General features: G+C 51.4%; 1 protein-coding gene across 2 annotated transcripts in view; it reads right to left on the minus strand.

Moving 5' to 3' along the window:
• Window positions 1-16,710, minus strand: part of LMF1 (lipase maturation factor 1) — a 110,688-nt gene that overhangs the window by 34,343 nt on the left and 59,635 nt on the right. The window contains exons 1-2 of one of the 2 annotated variants that reach the window (XM_023513825.1): window positions 10,811-10,854; window positions 8,671-8,736 (exon numbers count right to left, since the gene is read on the minus strand). In XM_023513825.1, coding sequence (XP_023369593.1) covers window positions 8,671-8,736; window positions 10,811-10,852 — 108 coding nt within the window. In that variant the 5' untranslated portion in view covers window positions 10,853-10,854. Of the gene's footprint in view, window positions 1-8,670; window positions 8,737-10,810; window positions 10,855-16,710 lie in introns of those variants that run through there. The other variant, XM_003790891.3, reaches the window with a different exon arrangement.

The following is a 16,710-nucleotide window of genomic DNA, read 5'->3' on the forward strand; positions in this document are numbered from 1 at the left end:
TCTGGGGCACAAACTGAATCTGTGGGCCAGGCCCCATAAGATCACCTGATGGGGGGCACCCGCCAGGCTCGCCCCTAAGGCCCCTGACATTCCCCAGGCCTGGCTTAGTGCCCCCTGCACCCATCTAGAACAACATGGAACATTCTTTCCTTACAAAGTCAACAAACGTGAGCCATGGCTCCCAGCCCTGACACTACTCAGCTCAGCCTCCACAAGTCACTGGCACATCAGCCTGGATAAAAGTTACCTAAGGGTGATCGGTGATCCACCTCCATGGTCCAGTCCTAACCTCTGGCAGAACACAGCTTTGGTCCCAGGTAGAAGCAGGATCTACTGGCCTGGGGCCTGGGTGAGGCAGATTTTGGAAGTTGGAGGCTGGTGAGTGGACATCCCTGATACCTTGTGCGTAAACTCAGTGCTTCCAGATCACCCTACCTGAACCATCTGTCTGGAGCCTGTGCCCTAGCCTGCGACCCCAGCCTTCAGGCGGCAGACTTGGGTGCTCTTGCTCCAAGGGTGTCAGGTGATGCCAGTCTAACCCAGAGAATGCTTCTACTCTGAGGGTCTGTATTCTATGACCTGGTCCCCTAATGAAGAGCAGACTCTGTGGGGTCACAAACCTGTCCCATGATCTGCCTGCAGCCCTAATGCTCTCCCTCAGCTGCTGAGGTTGAGTGGCGATAGAGAACCACTACTCTAGGGAGGGGCCTAGAAGCCCAGACACCCTGCCCAGACACAGCTCTGTTCTCACACATAACATTGAGCTTGCAGACAACTCCTTAGGAGCCCCTTGGGCGCTCCTGCCGGTGGCCAGGGCAGGGAGCTGTGTGCTCTCACTACCCAACCCTGGGCAGGGGCTGCTCCCCTATGCTGAGGGGGAGACCCCACAGGGCTGCATGACAGAAGCATGTCATGCTGTGGAACTGAAAGATGGTATTAAATTTCCCCCAAATCTGTAGCAACAGAATTTAGTTCAACTCCTCCAAAGAGCAACGATGACTGCAACATTTGTGGTCCTTTTGGGACACAGCTCAGGATATTTTCTCTTATATCAAAACCATCTGGGGGAATGGTTCTTGAAGACAAATGGCTTAAAACCCAAGTGGAGACAGATGATGTGCTCGGAGATGCCACAGTGAAGCTTCTCACCAGGCAGTGCTCAGGGCCCCACTCACGTCCACAGACATTCGAAGCCACCTTCTGTGTATGCTGGGAGGCTGCACAGACATGGGGAAGTGCAGCAATGCCGCCCCACACCCACGACAGCTGGGGGTGGGAAGGGGAGCTGGCTGCAGTTCCAGCTGTTCACTCTCAGCCACAGACCCGCCTGTCTTGTGCTGACGCTGGATTGTGGGATCCTGGGACAGGGCTGAGGATGGATGGCTCCGGCCCTTATGGTGGCTGAAAAGCAATGGCTGTCAGCACATCTGCTTGTCAGAAGCCAGTGAAGGGAGGCCTGTGGGCCTAGCAATAGGGGCTTCTCCCCGCCTCCTGGCTTCTTCCCTAACAGGGACCCAAGATCCTCTAGAAGAGCTCAGCAGGGCTGCCCTGGATGTGTGATCCCCAGAGCAGGCCCCTCTCCAGTCCCTCACTGGTCCCTGCACAGTTTGGAGGACAGTTTGGAGCCCTCTTGGGGGAATGGGGGCTGGTTACTTAGCAGAGCCCTCACTCCATCGCCTATCCCTTGGGCTCCAAACAGCAGCCATGTGGCTCTCACCAGGGCCAGAGCCAGCACAAACAAGGTCACAACAATGCTCAGGATGACAGGCCACATTCACCCTCAAAACGCAATTCCCCACCCTGCACTGGCTTGCTGCAGACTAGAGGGGAGGTGAGATGTGGACTCCTCACACTACTTGGTCAACTTCAAAATTTTCCACAGTGAAAATAAAATGTCAAAAATTAATAAGTTATTAATAAATTACATGTTTGGGCTGGGTGCAGTGGCTCATACCTGTGTCCTGGCGCTCTGGGAGGGTAAGGTGGGTGGATTGTCTGAACTCACAAGTTCAAGACCAGCCTGAGCCACAGTGAGGTATTTCTAAAAAAAAAAAAAAAAAAAAGCGGGACATTGTGGCAGGCACCTGTAGTCCCAGCTACTTGGAAGGCTGAGGCAAGAGAATTGCTTAAGCCCAGGAGTTTGAGGTTGCTGTGAGCTGTGATGCCACAGCACTCTACTGAGGGTGACAAAATGAAACTGTCTCAAAAAAAATAAACAAATAAAATGTTTGATTTGAAATTGGACATTTCACACTTAGTAACCTAAATACATCAGAAAATCAGGTTCAGCAGAAATACATAATCAAATCTCGAGGTAAATTTTTAAACTTTTTTATTTCTTTGAGACAAGGTCTTGCTCTGTTGCCTGGGCCAGAGTGCACTCTAAACCCAAATTCCAGGATAAACTAAAAAATAATTGCCAGCTGCAAGTATTTGGTTCCTGGGCAGGCTGAAGACACCACCACTATGCAGACCACAAGCGCCTATGACCTCAGGGGTTGCAGTAAATGCTACACCTAGCAGTGAGAGACAGGGCCTTGAGATTTGCAAAAAGCCTTCTGGTCACATCCACAGGTAGTCCCCCTGAGCAGGCTGTGTGGGTGTTTGCAGTGGCTCTGGTGCTGTCACCTAAGAAGAAATACCTTACCCTGGCTTTCAGCACAGAGCTTTCTGAGAAGGAGGAGCCTCTTCCAACCACACCTGAGTTTATGCTAATAAGAATGTGGGGGAGGGGCTGGTTCCAGAGGAATCCACCACCAATCAGGCCACTTTCAGCCCCATACCTTCCTTTAGTGGGCTTCAGAGTTGGTAAGTCCTGAACTTCTCGGGTCAAGTGATCCTCTTGCCTTATTCTCCTCAGTAGCTGGGACTACAGGCACCCACCACAATACCTGGTTAGTTTTTCTATTTTTAATAGAGATGGGGGTCTCACTCTTGCTTAGGCTGGTCTCTAACTCCTGAGCTCAGGGATCCTCCTGCCTAGGCCTCCTGGAGTGGCAGGATTACAGCATGAGCCACTCTGCTGGGCCGTCTCTACTTGTTCTAGGAGTTACTGAGAGAATTCTATTGAAATCTCCAGCTACTTTCTGTGAACTTACTTCTCCACTTAGTTCTATCAATTTTTGCTCATTGTATTTTGAAACCATGTTGCTGAGTATAACACAAATTTAGGATTTTTATGGTTTCCTGTTGAATTAACTCTTTTTTTTTTTTTTGAGACAGAGCCTCAAGCTGTCCCCCTGGGTAGAGTGCCGTAGCATTACAGCTCACAGCAACCTCCAACTCCTGGGCTCAAGCGAGTCTCCTGCCTCCGCCTCCCAAGTAGCTGGGACCACAGGTGCCCGCCACAACGCCCGGCTATTTTTTGGTTGCAGCCGTCATTGTGTGTTTGGCGGGTCCGGGCTGGGGATTCGAACCCGCCACCTTAGGTGTACGTGGCTGGCGCCTTAGCCGGTTGAGCTATAGGTGCCGAGCCTGAATTAACTCTTAATTATTGTAATTATCACTCTGGTCACACTCCCTGCCCTAAAACTTACTTCCTATAGTGTTGATGTAGTCACAACAATCTCCCTTTGGATACTGTTATACAACACAGTGTATCTTTTCCTAGCCTTTTACTTTACTTTCAGCCTGTTTCTTTATTTAAAGTATATCTCACATACACACACACACACACACAGTGCTGGTTCCACCCATCTTAGTCACCCCACCTATGTACGGGAGAACCTCACTGGTAATGGCTGAGGTGTATGTCAGCTGTTCTTACTCCGGGCTTGAAGCTCTAACTTAAAAACTCAATTAACACCACACAAAGGCTTCTTTTATGCACTGCTGCTGGGGACTTTACAAATAGTAAGAGTGGAAAGTGATTTATATCCCCGGATTAAAGGTCAGCTTGGCACGCCTGACTTTGGAGCAAAACAACAACATAAACTTCTATTAACTGGCTAATGCACACCCCTGAGAAAGGAGGAAGGGAGGGAGGGAAGGAGGGGGAGGGATGGGCAAAGCGGGAGGGAGGAGCCAGATGCAGGCTTCAAACAGGCTTAAGCGCAGAGGTAAACAACCCTGGGGGCTGTGGGCTCCTCAGGCTGTAGGATACCTTTGACAACTCAGTGACCAAAAATACACATATCCGCATTATAGCCTAGCCATGAAGTTGTTGGATAAAGGATTTTTATGCAGGTGGTATGTCCGACACAAAGAAATTTTAAGGTATAAATTTGTGTAATCAAAGTATTCCAAGGTTAAAAAGTTCAAACTTGATTAATTTATACAGAGCAGAGGTCAATGTGTGAACCCAAGTTTGCTGCTAATGGTATTTTCTTGCTGTTCCAAATGTAACATTGCATACTTTAAAGCTAACTGAACAAGATATAAAGCTGCCAGCAGGTAAACTGCATTTATTTGTCTTTCCTTCATCAAGGGTCTGGAAGCAGCAGTGTCCTGTGGGCATTTCTGCGGATGGCTTTCCTTGGTGCACTGTGACTCCCAGCCACCTTTGGAGCACAGCTGTTAGCTCACTGAGGAAGGCTTTGAGTCACAGCACGTCCCCCTGTGGTAGTGATTCTGGCCCTCACATGCTCAGCGAGGACTAGCTGTGCCCTCATTGTGTGAACTCAGTGGATAAGCTGAGTGCCCAGACCCCAAATGCATAGAAATTTGCATGAACTGTGATCATGGGAGGAGCCACAGGGACACCAGCCCCTTATGATCACATGGGCATATAATTCAGGCTTCTGGGGACAGAGGTGTCACATGGGTGGCCATGGTGGACAGTGCTGTGGCAGGGTGGCCACTGGTGGACCTGGTCAGGCCTTTGTAACCTACTGAGAAACACCATGGAATATCCAAGTGATGGGGTGAGAGAAGCCCCTTTGGCCCCACCTTTGTTTATGCTACTAAGGCAATGGGAGGGTGGTCCCAGAGAAACCAACCCCTAACCTAGGGATGTTACCTTCAGCCCCTGTCCCCACCTTGGGGTTAGGGGAGCTGATGGACTCCATCACCAATGGCCAGGGATGTAATCAAGAAATCTCTGGAAACAGGGTTGGGGTTTTAGGGTTGGGGAGTATGTGGAATGCTCAAGGAGGCCTCAGGGTGAGGGGCCAGGCACCCCTGCTCTCTCATCCTGTGTCTCTTTCCTCTGGCTGTGCCTGAGCCATGTCCTTTGCCATAAACTGGTAACAGTGAGTATATGGCTCCCTGAACTCCCTGAGCTAGTCTAGCAAATTGCCTGATGTGAGGAGTTGTCACAGGAAACTGTGACTTGTGGCAGACATGTAGGTGACCTGAGGGCCCTGCTTTTGATGGACCCCCAGAGTAGGGGTGTCCTGTAGGGCTGAACTCTAAGGGGCTGAGTTAATGGAGAGGGGTGCCCAGTGTGTGTCTATGGAAACTTGAGAATTTAGGTGTGTGAAAATCCACACATTGGGGGGTCATAAGTGCAGTGAGCAGAGAAATGGGGTTTTCTCTTCTCCCTGGAGTGGGAGGGAGGTGGTAGCTACCTGCCTCTGTGAGAATGGTGACCTCACCCCAGACTTTCTTCTGATTTGACTGAATCCACCAACACATAGACGAAAGACAAGGAGTGGACGTGGGGCACATGGAGTGGAGTGGGGACATGAAACCACTACAGCATGTGAGGGCACAGCCCTGCCTTAGGGATGGAGGATGAGTCCACATACCCTGTGTTCCCAGAGAGAGATGTCCCTCTGCAAGGCAGGGCTGTCCCCACCCTCTGTGCTGCTGCAGCTGTGCACTTGGGTGCCCCTGCAAGGTACTGTAAACCCCCTACCTGATCCTTGTCTGGGTAGAGAAGTGGGGAGACAGAAGGAAGGCCCAGCAGATGCAGGTAGCTGTGTGTTGGGGGAGCTGTGGGGTGGGGCTGCATGCCTTTTAAGGGCCAGAGCCGACTCAGCCCCATGCTGCACCTGGACAGAGAACTTGTGTTGGGCGGAGACACCAGGCGGGGCTCTCATTGGCCCAATCTAGAAGCCTCACTAACGCTGCCTCTTCAGAGCCATGGGAATGAGCAACCCTGTCTAAGAGCTGAGTCAGAGGTGAAACGGATGAGCTCTACTGGGCCTGCTGGCCCTCTCCAAGGTGCCCTGCAGCTGCCACATGACTGTCCTTGCTCTTCCCGAAGCCCTGCCTGTTACCCAGGGGAACTCTGTGGCCTTGGACTGGGAACAGCCACTATGCCACCCATGCCTGGTGAGGTCTAGGTCTCTGAGGCTGGTTACTCAGCCCATGGTCCCTGCCTCTAGATAGACAGATAACCTCAAAGGGCCAAAGCAGGTGGCTATCCAGTCTGATGAGTACCTGCCATTTTAGACATTTGCTCCTGGGCCCCAGGGAAGCAGGAGGGATCTGAACCCTCCCCGCCTGTAGCTCAATGCCTATGCTCCTACCTGGTCAACAAAGTGTGTCTGAAAACAAGGGAAGGCTCTGCTGGGTGCTGGCCCTGCCTTGAGGTAGCACAGCTGGATTTGTCTCCAGATCCCACAGTTCTCAGGTACCATGGTCTGGCTGTCCTCAGGCCCTGACCTCATAGCTCCCAGGGTCCCTGGTCCAGGCTGACCTCAGCCAATTACCCCTGCACTGATCCTTTCTTCAGACATAGTTGTGTTCTCAGGTCTGATGGACATGAATTTGGGAGACAGAGAGCTGCATGCATGCCTGCCTACAGTCCCTTCCTGCCCCTTTGACACTGCCAGGGCCCACCCTCTGGCTGCAATAATGCCTGTGGTACCTTGAGACCTCAAGGGTTGTCCTAGGCTCTGGCTATCCCCAAAGGTGGGCTCCAGAGACTTCTGCAGTCTCTGGCCAGTACCACCAGGACCACATCCCACCCATAGCCATAGGCCATACCTGTGCCTGTGGAGCTGATGGCCATGGTGGGACCCTAAGGAGTAGAGACCACCCCCAGAGCACGGCAGTGCTCGGGCACTTGGGGCAGAGAAAAGAACAGGTGTACATCAGAGGCAGAGAGTATCTGCCTCACCCCAGGTGGCCTTGCTCAGGAACAGTGGCTCTAGGGGGAGGCATTATGTCCAGCCTTTCACCCCAGACCCCTGCCAGCATCCTTAGCTTGAGCACAGCAATGGTCAAGACAACCCCCCACCCCCCAGGATAACTGCTCTCTTGACTGGTCTTGGCTGACTGGTCCTGAGGATCCCAAGACATTTTGGGCTCACAGCAGGCTACAACCGCTGGGGAGATCCATACCCAGGATGTTTGCATGACAGATACTGGCTCCAAAATGCAGTTGCTCCGCAGAGGAGAGGTTTCTGTTTACTTTGGGAGGGCAGTCAGCTACATCAGCTATTCTTATCAACTTCTACTGAAATCTGCTCCCGAACAGTTCTCAGCCGTGCCAACACTGCCCAGCAAACGACCTGTGCCAATAGCACTGGGGGGGCCCCAGTGGGTGTCAGGTGTAGGAACCTCAGGGGGATGCTGACACGGAAGGTTCTGGCCCTGGAGGATCAAGGCCACACTAGTGTTCACTGCTCTGTGCTGAGGGTGCTGAACCTTGACCTGGGTGGAGCACAAGTGGGTGTAGCTGGTTCCACAAATACCTTGGTGGGCACTTGGCTCTTGTCTGATGTGTGCTGCCGTCCCCATTGGGGCACCTCTAGGTGGCTACTACGACAGAGACCATCTCCTCTGCAGAGCAGAAAACAATGACAGCAGCTCACCCCACTCAGGGACAAAGGAAGGGACTCAGGAACTCCTCTGTGAAGGAGGCGGGACTCCTGGGGCAGGTCTGCCAGGACAGGGGGAAGATCTCAAGACTTAAGGGTCCGTCAAGACAGGGTGAATGCAGTGCATACAATGGCTGCCACCTGGCAGGACACAAAACTGCCACAAAAGAGGCACGGCTACGAGGAGGTGTCATCCTCAGTACCCAGAGGCACCACCAAGCACTAAAGCCTTCAGGACTGAAAAGTACAGAAGGCTCTAAGCTCTCTGTCTGCCAATGCCAGCAGGCACAGAGGAAGAGCTCTGGATGCGTTGAGAATGACATAGTACTGACATGAGGATGGAGGCATTTGACAGGATGCCATGTGAACAAAGGGTCCTCAGTAAGTCATCGAATGGCCTCAGGCTGATGCACAGGGTGACATGAGCCCAGTCCTGGCCCCAACACTGTCAGTGAGCTATTGGCAGGTACAGGAGTGTCCCTGGGACTTAGACCTGGGACTGGGCCTTGGGGCCTGTGCTGAGGTAGAGGGAGGGGCCACAGGGGGTTGGTGCACAATAGGAATCCCACCTGCCCCCTGCAGGACCTACCTGGCCATGTGATAGAGCTATAGCTCTGGGGGCTGGGCACACAGTCCCAGACCAACTCCCTCTGTGCACCTGCAGACCTAGGAGCCAAGGTGCCAAGCCTGGGCAAGACCAAGGATGGCAGCACAAAAACCCAGAACCCAAACCACCTGGAAACCAAAGTGGGACACACTGTCCCTCCAGCTTCAGCATGTGGGAGACACTCTGCAAGTCCCCTCATGGCCACCCTGCCCCAGAGAAAGGAAGGATGGGATGACCTGGACAACCCGAGGGGGAACCTGTGGTGAGTGGGTCACACCTGAAACAGGGCCCTGCAGGTGAGCCAGGCTTGTGGTGTGGTTTCCCTGAGTCCCCCCTCAACAGGGCCCAGCTCACCTCGTAGTGGAAGTCCATGCAGGTGAGGTCTTGCCAGCACGGGTCTCCCCGGAGCTTGATCAGACCCTGTCGAGGCAAGACAGAAAGAGTGTCAGTTACTGGGGGCTGGGTGTGGAGATGGAACAGCGACGGTCCCCATGGACAAAGAACCGTCCACACTGGAGAAACTTCATGGTGAGACTTTGAGGGGACAGTTTTCATTTGGTGCACGAAATACCCTGAAAGGTAAAATTCAAACAAAGCTTTTTGAAGGGACATTCAGACCTTTTTTAGTCAATATAAGTTAATAAATGCATATTATGGGTAAAAAGAAATAGTGGCTTTTTTTTTTTTCATAAAGTCAATGCCTCCTGTGCTTTCTTTAAAACTCAGATTTTAGACCTCTGAGCATGGCCACAGTAACACAGTCTCTTCAAACCAATGAACATGTGCAGAAATTTCACCTCTTCAGACCCTAAGGACTATATCAAAGGTGTGATTCTCAGTTGCAACCTTGACCAACTATTCCAAAGCCAAGTGGGCTGGAGAGGAACATTCAGCCTGACACCCAGCAGTCACCACCCTTTGCAAAACATGAGGAGCCCCAGGCTGGGGCCTGAAGTGTCTCCCGTGACTGGCTTTGCTATCCTCATGTGGCAGAAGGAGGGCAAGGGTCTCCCTCAGGCACCTCTTATAAGTGCACTAGTCCTAATCACCCTGCAGAGGTATTGGGGTTCTAGGCCCACCTCTTGGCAATGTCACCCTGGGCTTAGACATCCAAGTCATAGCAGGGGCCAGCCTGCAATTGGCCAAGGTGGATGGGACAGCCTAAGGCAGGCAGCACTGGTGAGGTGAGGACGCACCTATTAGAAAGTAAGGGCAGGATCTGGTATTGCCCACCAGGGTAGGATTCCTCCCCCTCCAGGGTACCCCAGCCTGCCCTTGGGCCTTCCACCTGCTAGGGCCAGCCCCCAGGTGTCCAGGACAGTCCTTATCTCTGAGCTCCACTGACTACAGACTTCAGTCACATCTACAAAATACCACCCAGCAATCTGAGATCAGCACTTGGTGGACTACCAAGGGCCACAGCCTGGTCAAGGGGACGCACATGGGAGGGACTCTGGGGTACTCAGGGCACCAAGCAGGACCATGTGTGAGTCCCTGGCTCTCTGGCTGCATTTGATGGGCACAGGAGGGGCCCGCAGCTGGCCAGCAGAGTATCCTGGGCAGGGCTGGGCCACATGAGCGGTGGTACCTGCCCAGCTCCGAGTTCCAAACATGTAGACCATAGGCCTGGGTGTGGGACAGCACGGATATGAGAGCAGGAGGGGCTATGACCACCTGTGCCCTCCAGCCTGGGCCACTGGAGTCCAGGCACAGTGACTGACACCAGAGGAGCTGGAAGAAGCCTTGGGGAAGTGGGGTGCCTGAGAGTGGACCAGAAGTGCATCTTCACCAGGCATGAGCAGGGCGACACCACGTGACGCGTAGTCAGTCGGCCCACAGGTGTGCCTCAAAGGGGCTCCAAAACTGAGTTATCTCAGGCACCTTACTTTGAAGGCTGGTTTGGGGGCCACTTCCTGCTTCAGCATTGACACCTCTGGGGTCACAGCACACACTGGCTTCCCGTTCACCCCTAACACTGCAGTGCCTGGGAGCTGTGTGATGAGTACCAGGAGCATTGCCCTTTAGAGACTTGCAGGATGTGTTAATGTGAAAACTAAGAGTCATATCTTCTGGAAAGGGGACTTGCAGCCTCCAGCTGTGCTCCAGTGCTGCACATCGTGTCTGCACAAAAACAGGGCTTCCCGCCATGTGCGGGTAGCTCACACTTATAATCCCAGCACTGTGGGAGGCTGAGGAGGGAGAATTACTTGAGCTCAGGAGTTTGGGACTTGCTTGAGCGAGAGTGAGACCCTGACTCCAGGGGGAAAAAAAAAAAACAAAACAAAAACAAAACCCAGCTGGGCACTAGGGAGAGCATCTGTAATCCCAGCAGCATCTGGAGGCTGAGGCAGTGGGATGCCCACTGCCTAAGTCTGAGGTTGCAGTGAGTTATGACGCCATTGTATTCTGTTCAGGGCATAGGGTAGGACTCTGTCACAACAACGACAACAGTTGCCCTGCCACTGGGGGAGCGCTGGCTTCTCATGAGACGCACCTGCTCTGCCGTGTGGCAGGCACAGCGCCTGCACCAATGCATCCTGGGAGCACTGCTGGCTCCCTGCAGCCCCTTGGAATCCAAGTAGGACTCTTCGGAGATTCAAACCAGGAAAAGAAGAAAAAAACAAAATAATTAAAATGTCATTCAAATTCTAAGCTGATATGAGACACTTAAAAATCTGAAAAATTCTTGCAGAAGCGGAGGATAATTATATTCCTCCCATCTAGTGATTCCTCTCTACATTGCAGATGTCAGATTTTCCACGGATTTTTTTTTCTTCCAGAGCAAGTGTCAAAGGAACAAAGCCTTCTTTGATGCTTTTTCATCCCAAAATTAATTCTAAAAAAAAAAAAAAAAATGGCACAGACAGGCCAATAACCCGCCAGACCCAAGGAACAGGAACAGCCCACGTCCCTCTGCTCTGGGCTCAAGAAAGGAGAGTGAGAGACACCAGGTCATTCTGGGGCAATGGGAGGTGGCCTGAGCCTGGCAGTGAGTGGGGGACCCACTGCCCTCATACGCAGAGCATGCTTCTTAAACACTGAAAATGTAAAATGCCAAGATCCTGGGCCACAGAAAGAAGTCACAGCCCCAAAGCTGCTGGGGACGCCCTAAGAGGGCTGCATCCTGGACCTCCCACACCTATTCTTGCCTGCCTTGCTGTAACCTCAGGGCCAGTGCCATGTGTGACCATGGAATCCCCCTGCTGAACACAGGGATGCTCATGGGCTGTCTTGTCTCCATAGACCCTGCAGCCATGATTGAATGCCAAGTGGCCAAGGCTTGGGGTTGTGGAGTCTTGGCTCCTGTGGGCAAAGCTTCTCTGTCTGAGAGCTGAGCTTGGCACACAGATGGCCCCCATGTGCTTGAGAGCCAGGCAACCACTGCCTTTAAGGTGGACTCTGAGCTGGCAGCCCCCAAGGCCCACTGTGCCCGCATCTGAGGGGGCCTACCTAGCCTGTGGTTCTCCCATTCCCCTAGGGTGAGAGACCTGGTGGGAGCAGGCCCTGCTAAGGGTGCACAGGTCACAGAGACTGACCTTCTTTCAGTTCCCCTGCACCCAACAGTTGCAGCATTTCCTCATGAAAAAGGTGTCCACTTGGAAAGAAGATGAAGCATCTAAAACACCCCATAGCCTCAACAGGTTCAGAAGGTCGGGCAAGCCACGTCTCCTGGCTGCTGACACAGGGGCCCCAAGCCTGGGGTGCACCACACACAGGATGGAGCTTTTCACTGGAGTTGTACCTGACAGATCCCTCATCTGAAACCAGTCTCTCCATGATTTGCATTCCAAGGGACCTGGGGCTCAGATTAACACCCAGGAATGCTCTTGTTGCCTAGAAGCAAATTCCCCTGAGCTCTGGGGAGATACTGTCAGCTCCCCAGGTAGCTAGAAAAACCTGCCCCAAGCAGACAACTGGGCTACTGCAGGTCCTAGGGCCTCCACACCAGCCTCTAGATGAGTAGAGGTCGTGTTTACATGCAGGCTGTGATTTTCCAACATGCAGTGGCTGGGCAGAGCCTGGGGGTCTTTTCTGCTTCCAAATACCCAGTGCGTCTCCTCTCCTCTGATGCGAGGCCAGTGGTCCCTGCTGGGGGCAGCTCTCCAGGCTGCATCTGGAGCCTGGACACCCCAGGGGCTTGAGTCACATGCTGCCATTTCGCCAGGACACCACCAACACATACTTTGAGAAGCAACTCACAGCATGATGGTTTAGTGAGGGGGTTGAAAGGTTCCAATTTCTCCCAAACTGGCATCTTCAGAGTATTTACTATGAATGTCCTGAGCAGGCTACCCCCTGCCTCCACAGACAGTGCATGTGTGTGCACAGGAAGTACAGCAGCCAGTCGCAGGAAAACCATTTGGGCTGAAATGTGCAGTTAGGAAGAGAAATTACTAATGCTGTTGTTAGTGTATGCCCTCCCCCCAATCTTGGAGATCCTTTGAAATCATCACGACACCCATGTGGGATCAGCTTTGTGAGAGCTGCAGGGAGTGGGCAAAGGGATTTGGAATGTCCTCGGTGCAGTGTTGTGGGTGTGGGGTCTTTAAAGTCATAGGAACGGCCCCTCCTCCTGCCACAATTTTGCCGAGACAAACAGCTGGAGATCAGAGGCACAAAGGGGTTGCTGGGGAGCCCTGCCTGGACCCATGGCCATGCACGGGTGCAGCTGGCGGGCCAGAGGTCAGACACTGTAGATCTCATCTTCCAAAAATTCCCAGGACACTTCCATGGTGGAGCCAGAGGTCTGCCCTTCTGGGCCTGCTGGCGGGCAGGGTGACAGGGCGTGAAAGAAGTCCCTTTTCTTCAGTGCTGCCCCTGCTAATGCAGTAGAGCAAATTAGAATAATTGCTCTCATTTTGGAGTTGGGATGCCCTGGACCAGGGCAGGCCTGTCAAAGAGATGACAGCGACATCCGGTTGGTTTTGGTCTTCACCGAGATGTGCTGCATTCCGACCTGTTTCACTACATTTAATGTGATTTTAGTGGAGGCTCTGACTCCAAGAAAGAGCACTGACTTTAAAGTCTGTTTCTTCCTAGCCATGCAGCCAGCCACAGCTCTGCCTGATCAGGGCATCTCTGCTGTCCTCAGCGCTCTGCAAGCCAAAGCTGCCTGTGGGCTGCAGCATCTCTGGGGAGGCTTGAGGGTGAAATATGCTAATATGGGGAGAGTTTATAAAATAATTCTGGCTCATCCTGTTTGGAACAGTCATTGGGCCATCACAAGAGAGCAGAGATAAAAATGCAGACTGGGGCGCTTCCGGGATGAGACAGAGGGCTTTTCAGCTGGGGGCATTTCTCCCCTCAGATGAATCCCTGAGTCCAGTGGTGGCAGCAGCAGTGCAGAGCTGAGCAGGGGCAGACCCCAATTCTTCCTGTACAGAGGCACCCAGCAGCAGAGGTTGAGGGTGTCACTGTAGGGCGCTGCACGTACAGGGAAGTGTGGTTCTAGGTGCAGAGACAGGTGTTCAGTCCCACCATGTCCCACACATGGCTTAGATTTAGGGCAAATCACTGGTCTGCACATGACTCTCCTTGTCCTAGCGCTGAGTGCCCAGGAGTTCCTGAGATTGTGGCCGACCGTGTGAGGAAGGGGCCTGCCCTCACCCCTGCCTACTGCTTCCTCTTCCTGCAGCTGCTATGATTGAGGGAGCTTCTGCAGCCAGGGAGGAGTCGGAGTCGGAGTCGGAGTCGGAGTCAGGGGATGGAAGGGGCTGCTGAGGCCATGCAGGGCAGCAACCCCTTGGCCTGGCCTGCCTCATTCCCCACCACCCTGCCTGGACCCATCCTGTCATAGCACTTCTATTCCTGGAGTGGCCTCCAGTGGCCACCTGGCCAAGTCTTCTGTCTACTTACTGCCCAGGAGACCTTCCTCAGCCATGCGAATCCTACGTGGCAGGAGGTTTCATACATTGCTGCTAAGAGGACCCCTGGTTCTCACACGTGTGCTGCCCCAGCCTGGTCCACTTTACCTCCTGGGAAAGCCTGGCTTCCCTTCTAGCCCATATATCCACCAAGACCACACCACACACTCACTTCTGCCAGTCCCAACTGTTCCTTACATTATAACCAACTCCCTTGTTTTGGCCTGGTGCTGGTGTTCTCTGTGGCTGCATCTCATAGTGACTGTTGTATAGAAAGCAAACTCATGCTCTTACTTCTTAATTCAAGGAGTTCAGCCACAGCTTACATGAAATGAAGCGTGCACACCCTTGGCACTCAGCTTGACATGCTCTGCAGAGCAGCTGTCCCATGATACCCCTGTACACAGGACTTGAGCTGTCCACGTGCTCTCCAACATTTGATGTTGACAGTATACCTTAGATGTAGCCCTTCAGGTGGGTGTGAGTGCTGTCCGAGAGCTTCCTGTGCTCACCGCTGTTCTGCTATCTTATGAAGTGTGTTTGAGTCTGGTGTTAATGTCTCACAGCTGATATTTATGCTGTGGATATTACTTTTTTATCACATCTATGCAGTGTAAATGTTTTTCCAGCCAGTGGTTTGCCTATTCATTTTCTTAAGGTGTTTTCTGGCAAAATTTCAATATCAACAAACTACAGTTTATCAATATTTTTTCTTTAATAGTGCTTTTTGTGCCCTGTCCAAGAAATCTTTGCCTACTGTAAGGTATCAGTCTACATTATCCTTGAAAAACTTTCATGATTCTGGCTTTTATATTTGTTAAAAAACAAAAAAGCCTTTCCTTCTCTAGGGTTTTGACTTAGTGGTTTGCCACTTGGCTGCACAGATGTTTTCTTGTAAGAACTTTGTCATTTTGCTGCTACATTTGGGTCTGTGATTGCTCCCAAATAAAATTTTGGTAAAATAGCTGTGCGTGGTGGCTCATGCCTGTAATCCTAGCACTCTGAGAGGCTGAGGTGGGTGGACTGGTTGAAGTCAGGAGTTCAAGACCAGCCTGAACAAGAGCGAGACCCTGTCTCTAAAAATAACCAAGCTTTATGGTAGGCTCCTGGAGTCCAAGCTACCTGGGAGGCTGAGGCAAGAGGATCACTTGAGCCCAAGAGTCTAAGGTTGCTGTGAGCTATGATGCCATTGCACTCCACCAGGGACAATAAAGTGAGACTCTGTCTCAAAAAAAAACAAAAAAAACCCAAAACTTTTACAGCTGAAATAAGCAGTCAGAGTTTGTTTTATGATTTTTCTGTACAGAGAACCAATTATTTCAGCAGCATTAGAAGGAAATGCACTTCCCTTTCCCAGTGACCTGACGTGTGGGGTGGGGGGCGGGGGCGGGTGTCTGTCCTGGGCTCTGCCCTCTTCCACTGCTCAGCTCAGCACGACTTTAAGGGGTGCAAGTCCTCCACCTCCAATATTTCTCAAGATCTTCTTATTTCCACATAAATTATAGACACAGCTTATCTATTTCTTGTTTAAAAAGCCTGCTGGGGGGTTGATAGAGATTTGCTTGAATCTCTAGGTAAAAGTGAGTAAAACAAATGTCTTAATGGTGTTCAGTCTCTGGCTCACACACATCTCTTCGTTCATTTTGATCTCTTGAACTCTTATCAGCCACATTTCTCACATGCACCTTAGACAGCCTTGACCAGGTTTCTGAGGGTCGTGATGGCAGCTGTACACAGGATTTTAAAAGTCTTATCTTCTAATATAATAATAGAATATGAAACATTTATTTTTGATATTGATCTTTTATCCTGCAAACTTTGTAAATTCGTATATTCATTTTAGCAATTGTGTTTTAAACTGTTTTCCACCTGCATAATCATATCTGCAAATAACAGTTCACTTCTGTTTCATAATCGTGATGCTCTGTATTTCTTTTTCTTGTCTGACTGCACAAAGACTCCCAGGGCTGAAAATCAGCCATGAGGACACAGCCCCTGCCTTGTTGATCTTAGCAAACACTTCACTCTCTCCTCAGGACAATGACATACACTGTGGGTTTTTCATGGATGCCTTCTATCAGTCTGAGAAAGTTCGTGTCTAACACTAATTTGGCTAAAAGCCTTTATCATGAGTTTTATCATATGCTTTTGTGATTCTTCATCTTTATTTTGTTACCATAGTGAATGACATTGATCTTCAAATGTTAAGCCAACCTTGCACTCCTGAGACAAATCTTACTTTTTTAATTGCCAGATTTGATTCACCAGTTTTGTTAAGGGTTTCTGTGGCTTTACTCATGAGAAATACTAGGTTCTAATTTTTCTTTTTGCTGGCTGGGTACTCATAGCTCAGTGGTTAAGGTGCTGGTTCCATGTACGGGTGTGTGTGTGTCCGTGTGTGTGTGTGTATGTGTGTGTGTAGGGTTTGAACCCAGTCCAGGACTGCTAAACAACAACAAGAACAACAACAAAAAAAAACACAAAAGGCTCAACGGCTGTAGCTCAAATGGCTAGGGAGCCAGCCACATAC

This window comes from Otolemur garnettii, unplaced genomic scaffold (assembly GCF_000181295.1).
Source record: "Otolemur garnettii isolate 467f Iridium unplaced genomic scaffold, OtoGar3 scaffold00044, whole genome shotgun sequence".
Taxonomy (NCBI): Eukaryota; Metazoa; Chordata; class Mammalia; order Primates; family Galagidae; genus Otolemur; species Otolemur garnettii.